The sequence below is a fragment of the Castor canadensis genome, chromosome 3 (genome assembly GCF_047511655.1).
Source record: "Castor canadensis chromosome 3, mCasCan1.hap1v2, whole genome shotgun sequence".
Taxonomy (NCBI): Eukaryota; Metazoa; Chordata; class Mammalia; order Rodentia; family Castoridae; genus Castor; species Castor canadensis.
Genome location: NC_133388.1, coordinates 160774655 through 160788983, shown reverse-complemented (window position 1 = coordinate 160788983; position 14329 = coordinate 160774655). Strand labels below are relative to the sequence as shown.

The 14329-nt window shown below is 39.4% G+C and overlaps 1 protein-coding gene and 1 non-coding gene across 5 annotated transcripts in view; one reads left to right on the top strand and one right to left on the bottom strand.

Moving 5' to 3' along the window:
- Vps13b (vacuolar protein sorting 13 homolog B) overlaps positions 1–14329 on the bottom strand; it is a 699658-nt gene that overhangs the window by 26869 nt on the left and 658460 nt on the right. For all 4 annotated transcript variants that reach the window (XM_074068910.1, XM_074068912.1, XM_074068909.1 and 1 more), the window contains exon 55: positions 214–332. In XM_074068910.1, coding sequence (XP_073925011.1) covers positions 214–332 — 119 coding nt within the window. The remainder of the gene's footprint in view (positions 1–213; positions 333–14329) is intronic.
- On the top strand, positions 5703–5809 carry LOC141421973 (U6 spliceosomal RNA). Its single transcript, XR_012446642.1, has one exon. It is a non-coding gene; the product is annotated as a U6 spliceosomal RNA (small nuclear RNA).

Below are 14329 nucleotides of genomic sequence, written 5' to 3'. Positions count from 1 at the left end.
AACTAGAAGGGAGACTCAAGAAAGATAATGCATTGCTGCCTATTACAGGTATGACTTCATGCTAATAACTAAATCTTTAGTTAGGGATTACACTATAATTAATCAAAAGTTTTAGAAAGTGTGTAGGGATGACAGAGAATGGCAAATAGTAGTTTTGCAAATTTATAATGGGAAAGCTTACTATACTACCACTGGGAAAATAATTACACCTACCTGTTTGGATTGGTTGAAATTAGTCCTGCTTTTCCTTCTGGGGCCACAGTGATGAAAACTGTGCCACACTGATGAACAACGTCCACATACACATAGCCAAAGCCAGTGAGGAAAAGAACCTGCAAAAGAATATTCAGATTAAAAAGAAGTAAGAACACTAATAAAAGTTCTGATTCAGTACTACAAACACTTCCTGGTTATATTTCCATGTGTATGGGCTATTCAGTTGACTTGAAATTAAAAAAAAAATCAAATCTAGATTTTTCAATATCCAGCTATAAGGCTCATAGAAAAAACTGATGAACGATGGGGCATGAGTATCTTCATTCTTTGTTTCTCTGCAATTGACAAATAACCCTGTATGGGATAGAGGCCAGCCATGGGGCCAGCTTTATGTGTACATATGGATCTCTATGGAAAAACCCTAAGACCGAGGACTTGACATGCACTGTGCAGAAGAATTTCAGGCTCTTGAGTTGGATTTACTACTACAGGGGTACCTTAACATGCTAGGCACGAAAGCACTCCAAATCAGCAATAAGACACATCATAGTTCCTCCAAAGTCCCTCATACAAGTTGTAAGAATTTTAGATAAGTTAATTTGCTTAGAGTCAAAATTAATTTTTTTTTACCATGAGAAGGTGGACAGAGACATAAAAAGCAGTTCTATCTCAGAAACGAGGTGCCAGGCCAGGAAAACAGATGTCCTTTCAGCATTAAATACCAATGTTGCTTAAATGGATAAATACTTGGAAACAGAACAGAACTATGTGAAAAACAACTCTAAGAACATTGTGTTCACAGCCAGGATTACCTGAGGGCAAGGGCAAGAACCAACTTGTGCCTGGGAATGTTGATTCTGATGATTTGCAATATCATTTTAGTCCAAGTCTAGGCCCTTTATTATTGTTAGGACAGCAAATAAAAGAAGAAAGACTGAAAATTCCTGGATGAAGGAATAAAGTAAGGTGCCTTCTTTTTTTTATTTTTTATTTTTTCATTTTTCTTTTATTATTCATATGTGCATACAAGGCTTGGTTCATTTCTCCCCCCTGCCCCCACCCCCTCCCTTACCACCCACTCCGCCCCCTCCTTCTCCCCCCCACCCAATACCCAGCAGAAACTATTTTGCCCTTATTTCTAATTTTGTTGTAGAAAAAGTATAAGCAATAATAGGAAGGAACAAGGGTTTTTGCTGGTTGAGATAAGGATAGCTATACAGGGCATTGACTCACATTGATTTCCTGTGCGTGGGTGTTACCTTCTAGGTTAATTCTTTTTGATCTAACCTTTTCTCTAGTTCCTGGTCCCCTTTTCCTATTGGCCTCAGTTGCTTTAAGGTATCTGCTTTAGTTTCTCTGCGTTAAGGGCAACAAATGCTAGCTAGTTTTTAGGTGTCTTACCTATCCTCACCCCTCCCTTGTGTGCTCTCGCTTTTATCATGTGCTCATAGTCCAATCCCCTTGTTGTGTTTGCCCTTGATCTAATGTCCACATATGAGGGAGAACATACGATTTTTGGTCTTTTGGGCCAGGCTAACCTCACTCAGAATGATGTTCTCCAATTCCATCCATTTACCAGCGAATGATAACATTTCGTTCTTCTTCATGGCTGCATAAAATTCCATTGTGTATAGATACCACATTTTCTTAATACATTCGTCGGTGGTGGGGCATCTTGGCTGTTTCCATAACTTGGCTATTGTGAATAGTGCCACAATAAACATGGGTGTGCAGGTGCTTGACAAGTAACAAATGTACTCTAACTGACCACACAAAGAGGTACAAGAGAGAGCATCCACCGATACATAGGAGGAAGTCACAGATTCACATGTGTACTAGGCTTCTTTCTGGTGCAATGACTACTCCCTTAGAAATCCTGACCATCTTCAGCATCCAGCATCATGTCATCTCTGCCTCTTCTACCTCCTTTGCAGCCCAGCTGTGCTCTGATCCTCACCTCCGCCTAGCTAGTGCCCTAGACTAGGCCCTTGCATGCTAGTCACCACTCCCTGTGCCCAGAACACACTCTGCCTCATGCAAGTCCTTTCAAAATCCTGTGCATCTTTTAAATACAGTTTTTAATGCCTTATTCCATGAGGCTATTCTTTAATTTTCTATCCCCCCTCCTCAGTTTGACACCTACTCCTACATTCAAAAAGCACTTAAACCAGATTTCTACTTGGTTACCAATTTCCCTATTTGTATATTATGTTACTTGTTCATAGATCTGACTCAATCACCAGATTGTCAACTTCTTGAGAACAATGAGTCAATTTGCTGTATCTGTATTTTTATGTTCCTGTCTCCCAAGTGGATTGTTTTGCAAAAATATCTATTTCAAAGAACTCTGTATCCTGAATTTGCTCTATTTGTTCCAACATAAAAATTTAACTTGGAGCTTAAGTGCCAGTACTAAAAAAAAAGTATTTTAACTTGATTATGATAAAATCTGGAATTAAAATGGCTCAGCTCATGAACCTAAAATAAAATGAGTATTTTCTAAAAAATATTTCCAATGATGAAATCCACCCATGTATGATATAAGCAAGTAGCTTTTTCCGAGGCTAAAAGACAATTATTCACTTGGCACAAACCTTTTTTAGGCTCTATGTTCCCATTTATATCCATTTTCTCAATGACTGGCCATAACTTCAGTGCATAACCCAGGCTTTTAGTGAGAGTGCTAAAAACCAGATCCTCCATCTCTCAAAGGAGGAAAGGAGAGGATTGGAATAGGAAAATAGTATTCAGCTCATTCTTAGAGTAATTTTCAGGCATTATGAAATGAAGGCTCTTCGGTGTTGTAAGATAATAAGACAAGGTGACAGTTTCTGTTAACTGCCCAGGGAGTTTTGAAAGAAAGCAAACTAACCTAAACTTTTAATGTACTGTAGCTGTAGAAATTAGGGGATGAGATGAGATGAGATGAAATGAGATGAGAGAGAGAGAGAGAAAGAGAGAGATTGAGCACCTATTCCTAGAACCCTAGAAATTTAAAGGAAATCCTTGTTTTGGTCTGATGGTTTGATCACTCAATCATTCCACCCATTCTTTGACAAATTCCTAGAGTACCTGCAAAGAAACCATCATCAGAGAAGAGAAAATCATACCCTTGAGTTGCTAAGTGCACAAATAGACGATGACTAACAGTTCTGGAGTGAAGGTACATATAGTGCTTCTCTTATGTAGTAACCTTCCTGGTCTCTGTGTGAACTCCATCAAAACAAAAGCTTTCTGTCCAGTTTTTTCATACTTAAACTCAGTGCCTGGTCCTCAAGAAAAACAGGCAGGTGACTGAAGTGGCCACTTTTGAAAAGAGGGTCCCATGACAAAGACTTCTAGCCTCTGCCAGTGCCTAGGTTTTCTCTTCTTCTAAAACACAGCAAGATTATACTGCAGTCATGTGACTACTTTTGGCCAATGGGTAAAGGCAGAATTCACATGTGATACTTTTGAGTCAAAGCATAAAAGGGCCAAAATTCTTCCCTTTCTGCAAGTACTGGATAAGGGCTTTCGTAACAGATTAGTGGTGGATCAAACCAGACCACTGCCTATTAGTGGAAATAAAGTTTTACTGAAACAAAGCTATGCTCACTTATTTACACCTTGCCACTGTTGAATAAAAGAACTGAGAAGTTGTGACAGAACTAATCGGCCTGCAAAGCCTAAACTCCTTACTATCTGGACTGTAACGAAAAAGTCTACTGCCTCCTGCTCTGATAGTTGTGGTAGACTGATTGTTACACAATCAATGAGTTGTATACCCAAATATCCATTTCCTTGTATAGTCTCTTCCTAAATTGACACTGAGCTTGGCTATGTGATTTTCTTCAGCTAACATGGCATCAGCAAACAAAAAGCTTAAAAAAGCTTCCTCGTTGGAGTCTGCCATCTTGCCATCATGTCTGAAGCTTGGTCTGGCCTCCTTAAGCAGGAAAGACCATATGGTGAAAGAGCTGTCCAGATTTCCCAGCTGAATTCATCCCTGGGCCAACTCTTGCTGAACGCAGCTGTATGTGTGGTCCTAGGCTCACCTCGTAGAAAACTCACTCAGTGAACTCTTAGAATCATAAGAAGATGTTAATCATTATTATTTTAAGCCATTAAGTTTGGGGGTAGTTACAATGGAGCACCACAAGATGATGAAGGTTCCCTTTTCCCCAAATCCTTCCCAACATTTGTTGTCACTTGTGTTCTTGATGACAGTTATTCTAACAATTCTAACAGGAGTGAGGTGGTATCTTAACATGGTTTTGATTTGCATTTTCTTTGTCAGGGATGTTGAACATTTCTTCATGAGTCTTTTGGCCATTTGGACTTTGAAAAAGCTCTGTTCAGTTCATTTTCCCATTTCTTCATTGGGTCATTGATTTTTTTTGGGAGTTTGGTTTATTGAGTTCCCTATACATTCTGGTTATTAATCCTTTGTCAGATGTATAGGCTGGTAAAGGTTTTTTTCCCATTCTGTGGGCTGCCTCTTCAATCTGATGACTGTTTCTTTTGTTGTGCAGAAGCTTTTTAGTTTCATGTAGTCCTATTTGTTAATCCTTTCTCTTAGTTGCTGAGTAATTTGAGTTCTACTGAGGAAGTCATTACCTATGCACATTAGTTCCAGTGTATTTCTTGCTTTTTCCTACACTAGCTTCAATGTTTCAGGTCCTTAATCTACTTTAGTTGGTACTTGTACAAGGTGAAAGACATGGATCTAGTTTTAGTTTTCTGCAGATATCCACTTTCCTCAGCAACATTTGTTGAAGAAGCTGTCTTTCTCCATCATATGTTTTGGGAACCTTTGTCAAAAATCAGATGGGCATAGCTGCATGGACTCATATCTGGATCTTCTATTCTGTTCCATTGATCTTCATGTCTGTTTTTGTGCCAGTACCATGCTGTTTTTTACTGTTATGGCTCTGTAATATAGTTTGAAGTTGGGTATTATGATACCTCCAGTGTTGCTCTTTCTGCTCAGTATTGCTTGGATATTTGTGGTCTTTTGTGCTTCCAAATGAACTTTAGGGTAGATTTTTCAATCTCCGTGATGAATGTCATTGGAATTTTGATGGGAATTGCATTGAACATGTAGATTGCTTTGGATAATAAAGCCATTTTCACACTATTTATTCAGACAATCTATGAGCATGGGAGATCTTTCCATCTTCTGTAAGATGATGGAGCCTCTATCAATCTGGGTTCCTGAGTAACTAGACTGAATAGAGCCCCTAATGACAAGCATTGGGCATGCAGCATGAACGTGAAATAAAGCTAGCAGTATGATAGGCAATATAATATAGTTTATATTACTAAATAGATATTTGTAAAAGCATGAGGCCCTTGTATGGTGGTTGGGCAGTAAAAATGGACACTAAAAGCTACAAAAGTGGAAATGGTCATTTTGAAGTGTCAAAGCATCTAGTAAACTGTTGCCTGACTACTTGGGGGGAAGATCATAAACTCAGTAAATCTGCAGCTTTAGAAGATAAGGTCTGGTGCTCGCTTCGGCAGCACATATACTAAAATTGGAACGATATAGAGAAGATTAGCATGGCCCCTGCACAAGGATGATAGGCAAATTCGTGAAGCGTTCCATATTTTTGAGATAAGGGCAAAATAGTTTATGCTGGGTATTGAGGGGGTGGGGGAGAGGAGGAGGGGGCGGAGTGGGTGGTAAGGGAGGGGGTGGGGGCAGGGGGAGAAATGACCCAAGCCTTGTATGCACATATGAATAATAAAACAATAAAAAAAAAAACCTAAAAAAAAAAAAAAAAAAGAAGAAGATAAGGTCTGAAAACAAAACATCAGTAGTGCGTGTCGGTTGCTGTTGGCTGTATCTATCTCTCACTCTTTCCCTTTCCAGACTAGAGAGGCTATCACTGTTATTCTCCTGTAAAACATAAGGGAGAGGGAGACTGATTACTCACAAGTACTGGGCCATCAACGGTGATTTGGTGACTGGTTAGAACCTTGGAGGTGACACTTGCTTGTTCCATGTGTGAGAAAAAGAATGGATTAAATGATTGATGGCCAAGGGGAATTTTTGGAGGGTTGTTTGTTCTTCACTTCACTCTAGTAGCATCTGTGTGTGTGTGTGTGTAGTTCTAGGCAACATATAGTAAGATAGTTGCTGCTTTAACTACAAAATATATCTGTGAGATCCTCTGTTTTGCCATTTGAATCTGTGTTAGAACACTACATTAAATAAGATGCCTTATCTATTGTGGGTATATCATTTGAGGTCTCTGTCATGCCTTCCTTTTAGTACATCATGTTTTACTATAATTACAAATAACAAACATGTAAATGTAATTTGTGTTTTTCTATGTACACAGTTATCTTTACTAAAATGATTACTATATTTTTATCTAGCAAGCAATATTAATCGCTATACCAATTTAATTTTACTAAATTAGCTATATGGTGACATATAGGAAGTAATGGAAAGTATACTTGGAAGTTTCTCTTTCACTCCCCTCCCTGGCTTTTTCCCCTCAATAGTTCATAAATCAAGATCTGGGGACAATCAAGAGGGGTTATAAGGCATCACAGCATTGTAGGCATAGTAAACATAAAGTTACCCCTGTTACTAAAATGCGTAAGCAGTTGCCTCCTCCAGTTTTCACAGATCCCTTCTTCAACCAGGCTTCAATTCCTATTATGATTGCCCCCTGTTTCAACTCTCTTCTACATGAGTCATCTTCTCCCACCTCAAGTTTTCACTTCTGTGTTAGGTGGAGGACTTTTGCTATGTCTTTCTCTTACTCCCAGCCTAACCTGGCTACCTTTTCACAACCAAAATTGTTCATCCAACAGTTTTCCTAAAGGTAATTTTCTTCTCATGAAGGAATTCTATCTATTCTTAAAAATGATATAAGATTAGCTGGGCACTAGTGACTCATGCCTGTAATCCTAGCTACTCAGGAGACAGGAATCAGCAGGATCGCGGTTCAAAGCCAGCCCAAGCAAATAGTTCAACAGACCCTTTAAAAAAAAACCTCCACAAAAAAAGGCTAGTAGAGTGGCTCAAGGTGTAGGCCCTGAGTTCAAACCACAGTATGGAATAGTTTCCTCTCCTACTTTTGAATCTATAAGTAAAATACTTACCTTGTATAGGAACTGATACATCCAAATGATCTGAAGATATGCTAGGTAGGCATTTTCTTGTTCAGCTGACTTGACTAAAACTTATTTTTTAAATAAAAAATTTCACCTGATACTTTGGGAAGGAATAAGTTTATACTTTACTACTTAGATATCCAAGTAAATACTCTGTGAAAGAGTATCACAAGTACAAAAACTATGATATGCAAGAACTCTATGTTTCATCTTTGAAAGGAGGGCAGGAAAGTTTTACAAATGTACTGAGGGGCTGACCTCTCACTTGTAGAGGGAGGACAGAGGTAAGATGTAGCCTGGTCTTTATAGTGGTCTGTTTTAAGTAAGCTGGTGGAATGGAGAGCCTTCTCTGGGCTGAACTTTGTGTTTTAGTAGTTACTTTGGTAGTTATGGACACAGACTTGTGGGTGAGAGACTGACCACGAAGAGACCTTTTAAGAGGAACTGATAAAATCTAGGAATGAAATGATGAACCAAAGGCCTGATCCTGGTCACAGAGAAAAGGGACATTTGTGAGGTATTTCTGATAGAGCACAGTGACTTTATGGATGTGGGAAGAGAGAAAAAGGAAGGCACTGGGATGCAACAGGAAGAAGTTAACTTGGAAGACAGAGAGTTGTGGGTGTGAGTCTGAAGTCCACTTACCCGGTGCAAGATTACCTCTCTGAGCTCCAGGTAGCATCTACCTTTAAGATATGTGACAGACTAGTGACAATACATTTAGAGTACTTGCATTAAAACAGACATTGATACAAATTCATAACAATATTATTTAAGGCTTTCATTCTGAGGAAATAGTGATGACATTAACTGAAGCAGAGATTCTAGGACAAGCTGGCTTGGGGTCCAGAAAATGACCATCTTGGTTTCAGACACATTGAATGTAAGGTGCTTGTATGACCTTTAGGCCAAGATGTTAGGTGGGTAGCTGGAAACAGATTTGGTGCTTAGGAGGGATATAAGGGTCAGAGATATCTGGGAGTAACTGGGTAATAGTAGCTAAAGCTATCAGATAAATTAGATCTCTCAAAAAGGAAAAGAAGGGAGATGAATTTCTAAGATGATTAAAGTAGAAAAGGTTGGATAGAGATGAAAAAACAATAGATATTCTACATGCAATGTTTCCTTCTGTATGCCTTTTGAAAAACATTTTAAGAGAAATCTCTACTCCTCAGTGTCTTTGGAAACAATTGTAATGCAGCCAGAACAAACTGAAAACATATAGAAGCCCCTAAAGCAGAGTACTTGGCAGACATTCAGAAGTGGGTGCCAACCTCTGATATCTGTTCTGGCCCTGACATGGGGTGGGGAAGGTGAAAGAAATAAACAAGAAGCCAAAATACTTGCACTACATATTTTCTAAATCAGATACTCAATTTGATTGACAACTTTTTTCTTATGTAAAAATTCCTGAATGGAGGCTGGAAGTACCTCTGAAAATTATTACCTGCTGCTTCAAACATTAATGCTCAGGGTTACCTCTGTGTTTTGTACACCAAATGGACTAGTCACACTGAGTCCCGGTTCATCAAGGCCATAAGAGTGCCTCATGATATTCCTGAGGTTATTAAGATACCATGTTTAATACAGTACAGTTTTAAAGTACTTTTAGAAACAGTTTAGAACTGTGGGTAGATGACAGTTCAGTGTATGTTACTGGGTGGCTGAACCCAGTCATGAGAGCAGTGTCCAGTAATTGTCCATGATATGAAGTCTTTGGACTTACATGGTTCTATATATTATTAATGACTTAGATGAACATGCAAAATGTATGCTTACCACGTCTACAATCACATAAGGCTCTCGTGGATACTTAATATGTTACATGACAGCATCACAATTTTTAAAAAGTAATTTCAATAAGGTAAACTAGGCCAATAGCAACAAAATTTAATTTATTGGAGATAAATACAAAGTCCTGTCATTGAGTTCAAACAGTCAACTGTACAACAGCAAATCCTATGATAAAGACCTGGGGGATGTGGTTTGTCAGAGGTTCAGTAATAACAAACAGTCTGAACTTGTTAATAAGAAGCTAACTGAACCTTTCACTTTATTAATGGAAGCATAGGGAGGTAATGGCTGGTTAGACCACATTTGGAATACTGTGTGTAATTCCGGCTGTCAGATTTAAAAAAAAGGAACATAACACAGTGGTGTGTTCATACAAGGGTAACTGTGGAGATGTGTCTGGAAATCAGTTTACAAAAAGAGTGATTCAAGGAATCAGAAATGTTTGGCCTGGATAAGGGAACACTTACAGAAGATGCTGAAGCTGTAGTGTGGCTGTATTGAAGGGGAGGTAAATAATCTGTGATGTTCTATGAGGAAAAGCCAGGATAATAAACAAGTGGATGTTGCTGAAAGATAGTTTTTTACTTAGATTAAAAAGAAAGTTTCTGGTCAGACGCCAGTGGCTCACGCCTATAATCCTAGCTACTTGGGAGTTTGAGATTGGAAGGATTGTGGTTCAAGTCAGCCTGGCAAATAGTTCCTGAGAGCCGTTTCCAAAATATCTGGAACAAAATGGACTAGAATGTGGCTCAAGTAGTAGAGTACTTGGTTTGTAAGTGTGAAGCCTTGAGTTGCAACCCACCAGAAAAAAGAAGAAGAAGAAAGTTTCTGGGATGAGTATGATTGGTGTATGTCTGTTAATCCCACCTACATGGGATGTATAGGTAGGAGGATTGTGGTTTGAGGCTGGCCTGGGCAAAAAGTGTGAAACCCTACAGAGAAATAACTAAAGAAAAAAGCTCAAGAGGTAGGAGCTCTTGTTTCGCAAGAGAAAAGAAGAGGAGGAAGAACGGGAGGGGGAGGGAAAAGGTGAAGGGGAAGGAAAAGAAGAGGAAGAGGAAGAAGAAAGTTTCTTATGGTCACAACTAGATACTGGGACCTTCTGAGACAAGATGTCATAGAAGAGACTCACACTAGATAAAAGGGGGAATAAGAAAACTTCCAATCCGTGTTTGACGAACTGTAGGGCAGCAATACCTATAGCCAAGGCAGGACTTCAGAAGACAGCCAGTGACCTCAGTTTTGTGTAGTAAGAACAGGACTGGATGACATGTGAGCAGATCTGGGTGCCAGCCTGATCTGCTTAGCTGTAAGCCACCTAGCTGATTACTCTTTAAGCCTGAAATGTCTCATAATAAATGAACACAAAAATTACTGCTCTTACAATCTTTGAGGTGACCAAGGGCTCTATTTTAGGACTTATTAGACTTTTCCCCATTTATTTATTATTCAAGTCCTTGAAGTTGGGGATTATGCCTTATTTAGGATAAAGGGCTTGGCACTTGATAGATCCTCAAAAAATTTTTTGAACAAATGAATGAAAGATTGGAGACTACGTGGGAAAGCATTTTGCAAATGGTACAGAGGTATGTAAATACAAACTATCACTCCTTGACCTTCCCTCCTAAATACAATTTGAGAATAGCAATGATACTGACCCCACTCAACACTTATGTTAACAGTCAAAGATCATGGGAATTTCCTGGGTCTTTTAAAGAACAAAATTCACCTGCAAAAGGATAACTTTAATTCATTTTGGGGGGTTCAAACTGAGCATTTTCCTTTGCCATTTTAATGGCTCAGAAATTACTTTTCATAAATAATTCAATGATTTCCCATGGCTCTTAAGATAAAAATCAACCTTGAAAGAACACATGGGATCTTGTGAGGTTTGTTTTCTTGTGCCTCAGAGGCCTCCTATCCCTTCCCTTTTACTTTCATCTGGTATGACAGCCACACTGGTATTTAATACCCAGAAATGACCATGTTCCTGCACTGAGCTCTGAAGCAGCAAATGTTGCTTTTTCTGCCTAGAAAATTGTCTTGCCCCTTATCTAGTTCATGCCTCTTCATCCTTGAAGACATAGATGCCAGGTTGCTCACCCAGAAACATACTCATTGGCCTTCAAATGGCCTAATGTGATCTCTTCTAGAATACCTGCTGCTTCTTTCACAGCTCCTACTAGAGTTGGCAATAATACAACTCTCCATGTAAACTCCTAGAGGGCAAAGTCCCAGTACCAAGCTTAATACCTAGTACATGTTAGAATCTTGAAAAATATTTGTAGATTGAATGAAGGCTTCACAATGTTTGTTAGTTAAATGGTAACTTCTAGGTTTGTTAGTTAAATGATAACTTCTATGAATTTTTTCAAAGTAATATTGCTTAACTGTCAAAAATAAGATTTCTATCAGAAATTGAAATCCTATATAATATGACAGAGTTTTGCTGATCAGGTCAAAATTATGACTTAAAATTATCAGTGTAAACTTTTTCCTTATGCTTTACTTTTTTGTGACCTTTGCTTTCTGAAATGAATTAGAGGTTTGTGTGTAAGAATGCAAATAGCAGAAAGTGAGGAAGTAGATGGGGAGTTTTGACAGACTGCTTTGGTTCAACACACCTCTGATGCCCGTGATTCTACAACGGGGTATGAGGGCAGCATATGCCCTACCCGTAACTAAACCAGTGGGAATTCTGGTCATTATTATTATTACCAGGATTATTATTATTATTTTAGCTGAATCATTACTCCCTTAGTTGAAGTATTTGATTTTTAAATTTTTTGGTGGTGCTGGGGACTGAGCTCAGGGCACTGTACATGCTAGGGAAGCACTCTACCACTGAGGTACATCTCCTTCCTGCCTTTACTTACTTGTTGAGATGAAAATTTAAAGATTCTTCCTTCCAAGCTCTGGCTACCATACCCTCTGTCACCACTTCTAGGCCTCTGACTTAATAACCATAAAATGTTTTCTAATGAGGTGTTAGTCAAGAGCACAATCCAGGAGCACCCACACCAACTTCACAATCAGAATTGTGTGGCCTACAAGTTATGAAGTCTTCTCTCTGGGTACAAAGAATACTTCCTTGTAAGATTATAAAAGTATTTCAGTATATTATCTTGCATACTCCATTTCAAAATTGTACAACATGAGACTGTTCAACTTATAAAACAGCATGCAAATATATCTAGGACTGAGAAAAGCTAAAGAAGTTTTCTTCCTTGTGATATACTGGAAATTTTATGGTGTTTTAGGTTTGCTTGTTTGGGTCAGTGTTGAAACTCATGCCCTGTCTCTTAAACCAAGGGCTAAGGGGAAACTCCTGGAAGACTAACCCACTCCTGCCATGTGGGCTGCTCTCCTATAGGGGATGTAGCTCCTTATCTCCCTAGTGGTTTAAATGACTGGTGAGGGCATGTTGGTGAGGGTCTGAAACACATCTTCCTCCAGAGGCGGAAGTACAACACAGTCTGCAGGACATATGGCTCCTCAAAGATTAACAGGAATATGAGCCTCTACAGGGTCCAAGGACCCTGGATGATAAGAGCGTTGGAAAGGGCACCTCTCCTGGGCTTTGAAGTATCTCTGACTCCAAAGGTTTGAGGAAATTTAGAGTGAATGAGGACTCCCAAAATACAGTTTGGCAGGCAAGATGCCTATAATAAAGAATTCTCTAGTCATACATAAGCAAAATGTCAAAAATCTTCAAACCAATGCAGGGGAGATTAGGAATGCTTGAGAAACTTACAACATTTATTTCGTAAATTAACAAGACCAGGAATATCTCCTGAAGCTGTACAGACCTAGCAGGTTTTCAATATTCATCAAATGAGCAGTGCTGATGGAAAGCACGGCCCTGGGTAGATTGGGGCCACTACAAATGCAGGTGTCCAGGGTAAGCAGCCTCTGGGCTGCTCAGCCATTCTTTGTCTGTCCCTGGCCAAATCCTTTAATTGTTTCCACTGCTACTGCTCTCCCCAGACCCCTCCATCTTTTCTTTTCTCTTAGCAGATCATTCATTCCACACTTCACAAATAAGCTCCAGGCCACTGAGAACCAATTCACTTAATTTCCCAGCCCCATCTCTTCACATGGCTCTATCTATACCTGTAGTCATCCTTATCTCTTTAGTCTGTCAGAGATGCAGAGTGGCTCTTCTGGTTAAGTCAAATTATTCTGTCTGTGTCTTGGATCTGTCTCTCTGAGCATCTTCTCACTCATATTTCCTGCTCTCTTTGCCTGGTTCCTCCCCTATAGCAGGTAAAGAACTTCTTCCATACTGATCTCATTTTCTTGAGAGAACAACTCAAACTTTCTCCTCCATTCCCTCTGAACTTGCACTTTCTCATCATTTTCTTGTTCTACCCCATAACCACTCTCCTTCTCCTACCCAGTCTCTTCTCCCCCTACTCAGCTCCTTTCCCCTCATCACTTTTGTTGCTATACATGTGCAGGTTAGCGTTTCTCCAGGTTATACCTGGGACCCTGTTGGCCTCCTTCATATGATTTTTGGTAACCTCTTCGTATTTAATTGTTCACTAAGTCATGCATTGATTCAGTTGATATTGATTAAAATCCTCTGGTGTTGACAAGTACTCTGCTACAGGTTGAGGATAAGTAAGGTATGTATCTAACCATTGGGGATTTTGATGTGATTAGGACATAATTTAAAGAAATAAGTGAATTAAGCTGGGTGTGGTGTCACATGTCTGGAGGCAGAGGCAGGTGAATTGCGAGTTTGATGTTAGCCCAAGGAAAGTTTGCAAGACCCTATTTCAAAAATAAAATACAAAAAATAAAAACAACAAACAAAATACAAACAAAAGGGTGGGAGCACGGCTCAAGTGGTACAGTGCTTGTCTATCATGAGGTCCTGGGCTCAATCCCAGAAAGAAAAGAAAGTGCAATTAAAGGTACAAATATGATATGAGCAAACAGAGGGCCCAGAGCAGAAGGGAGGACACTGGATGGGGGATGAGGCTACATCTTGAGAAACAGTGTGATGGAGGAAGAGAAGAGTCAAGAGATTCCAAGAAAAGGAGTAGCATGTGTGGCACAGGGCCTCTGTGCATGGGTGTTGGAGCCAGACCGATCTGGATAAAATCCTAGGCCCTTCTCTTACAATGCATGGGAATTAGAGTTGGAGGTCTCATTTCCCACTTCTGTAACAAGCCCTAACTTGCATGGCTGTTGTAAAGCTTAG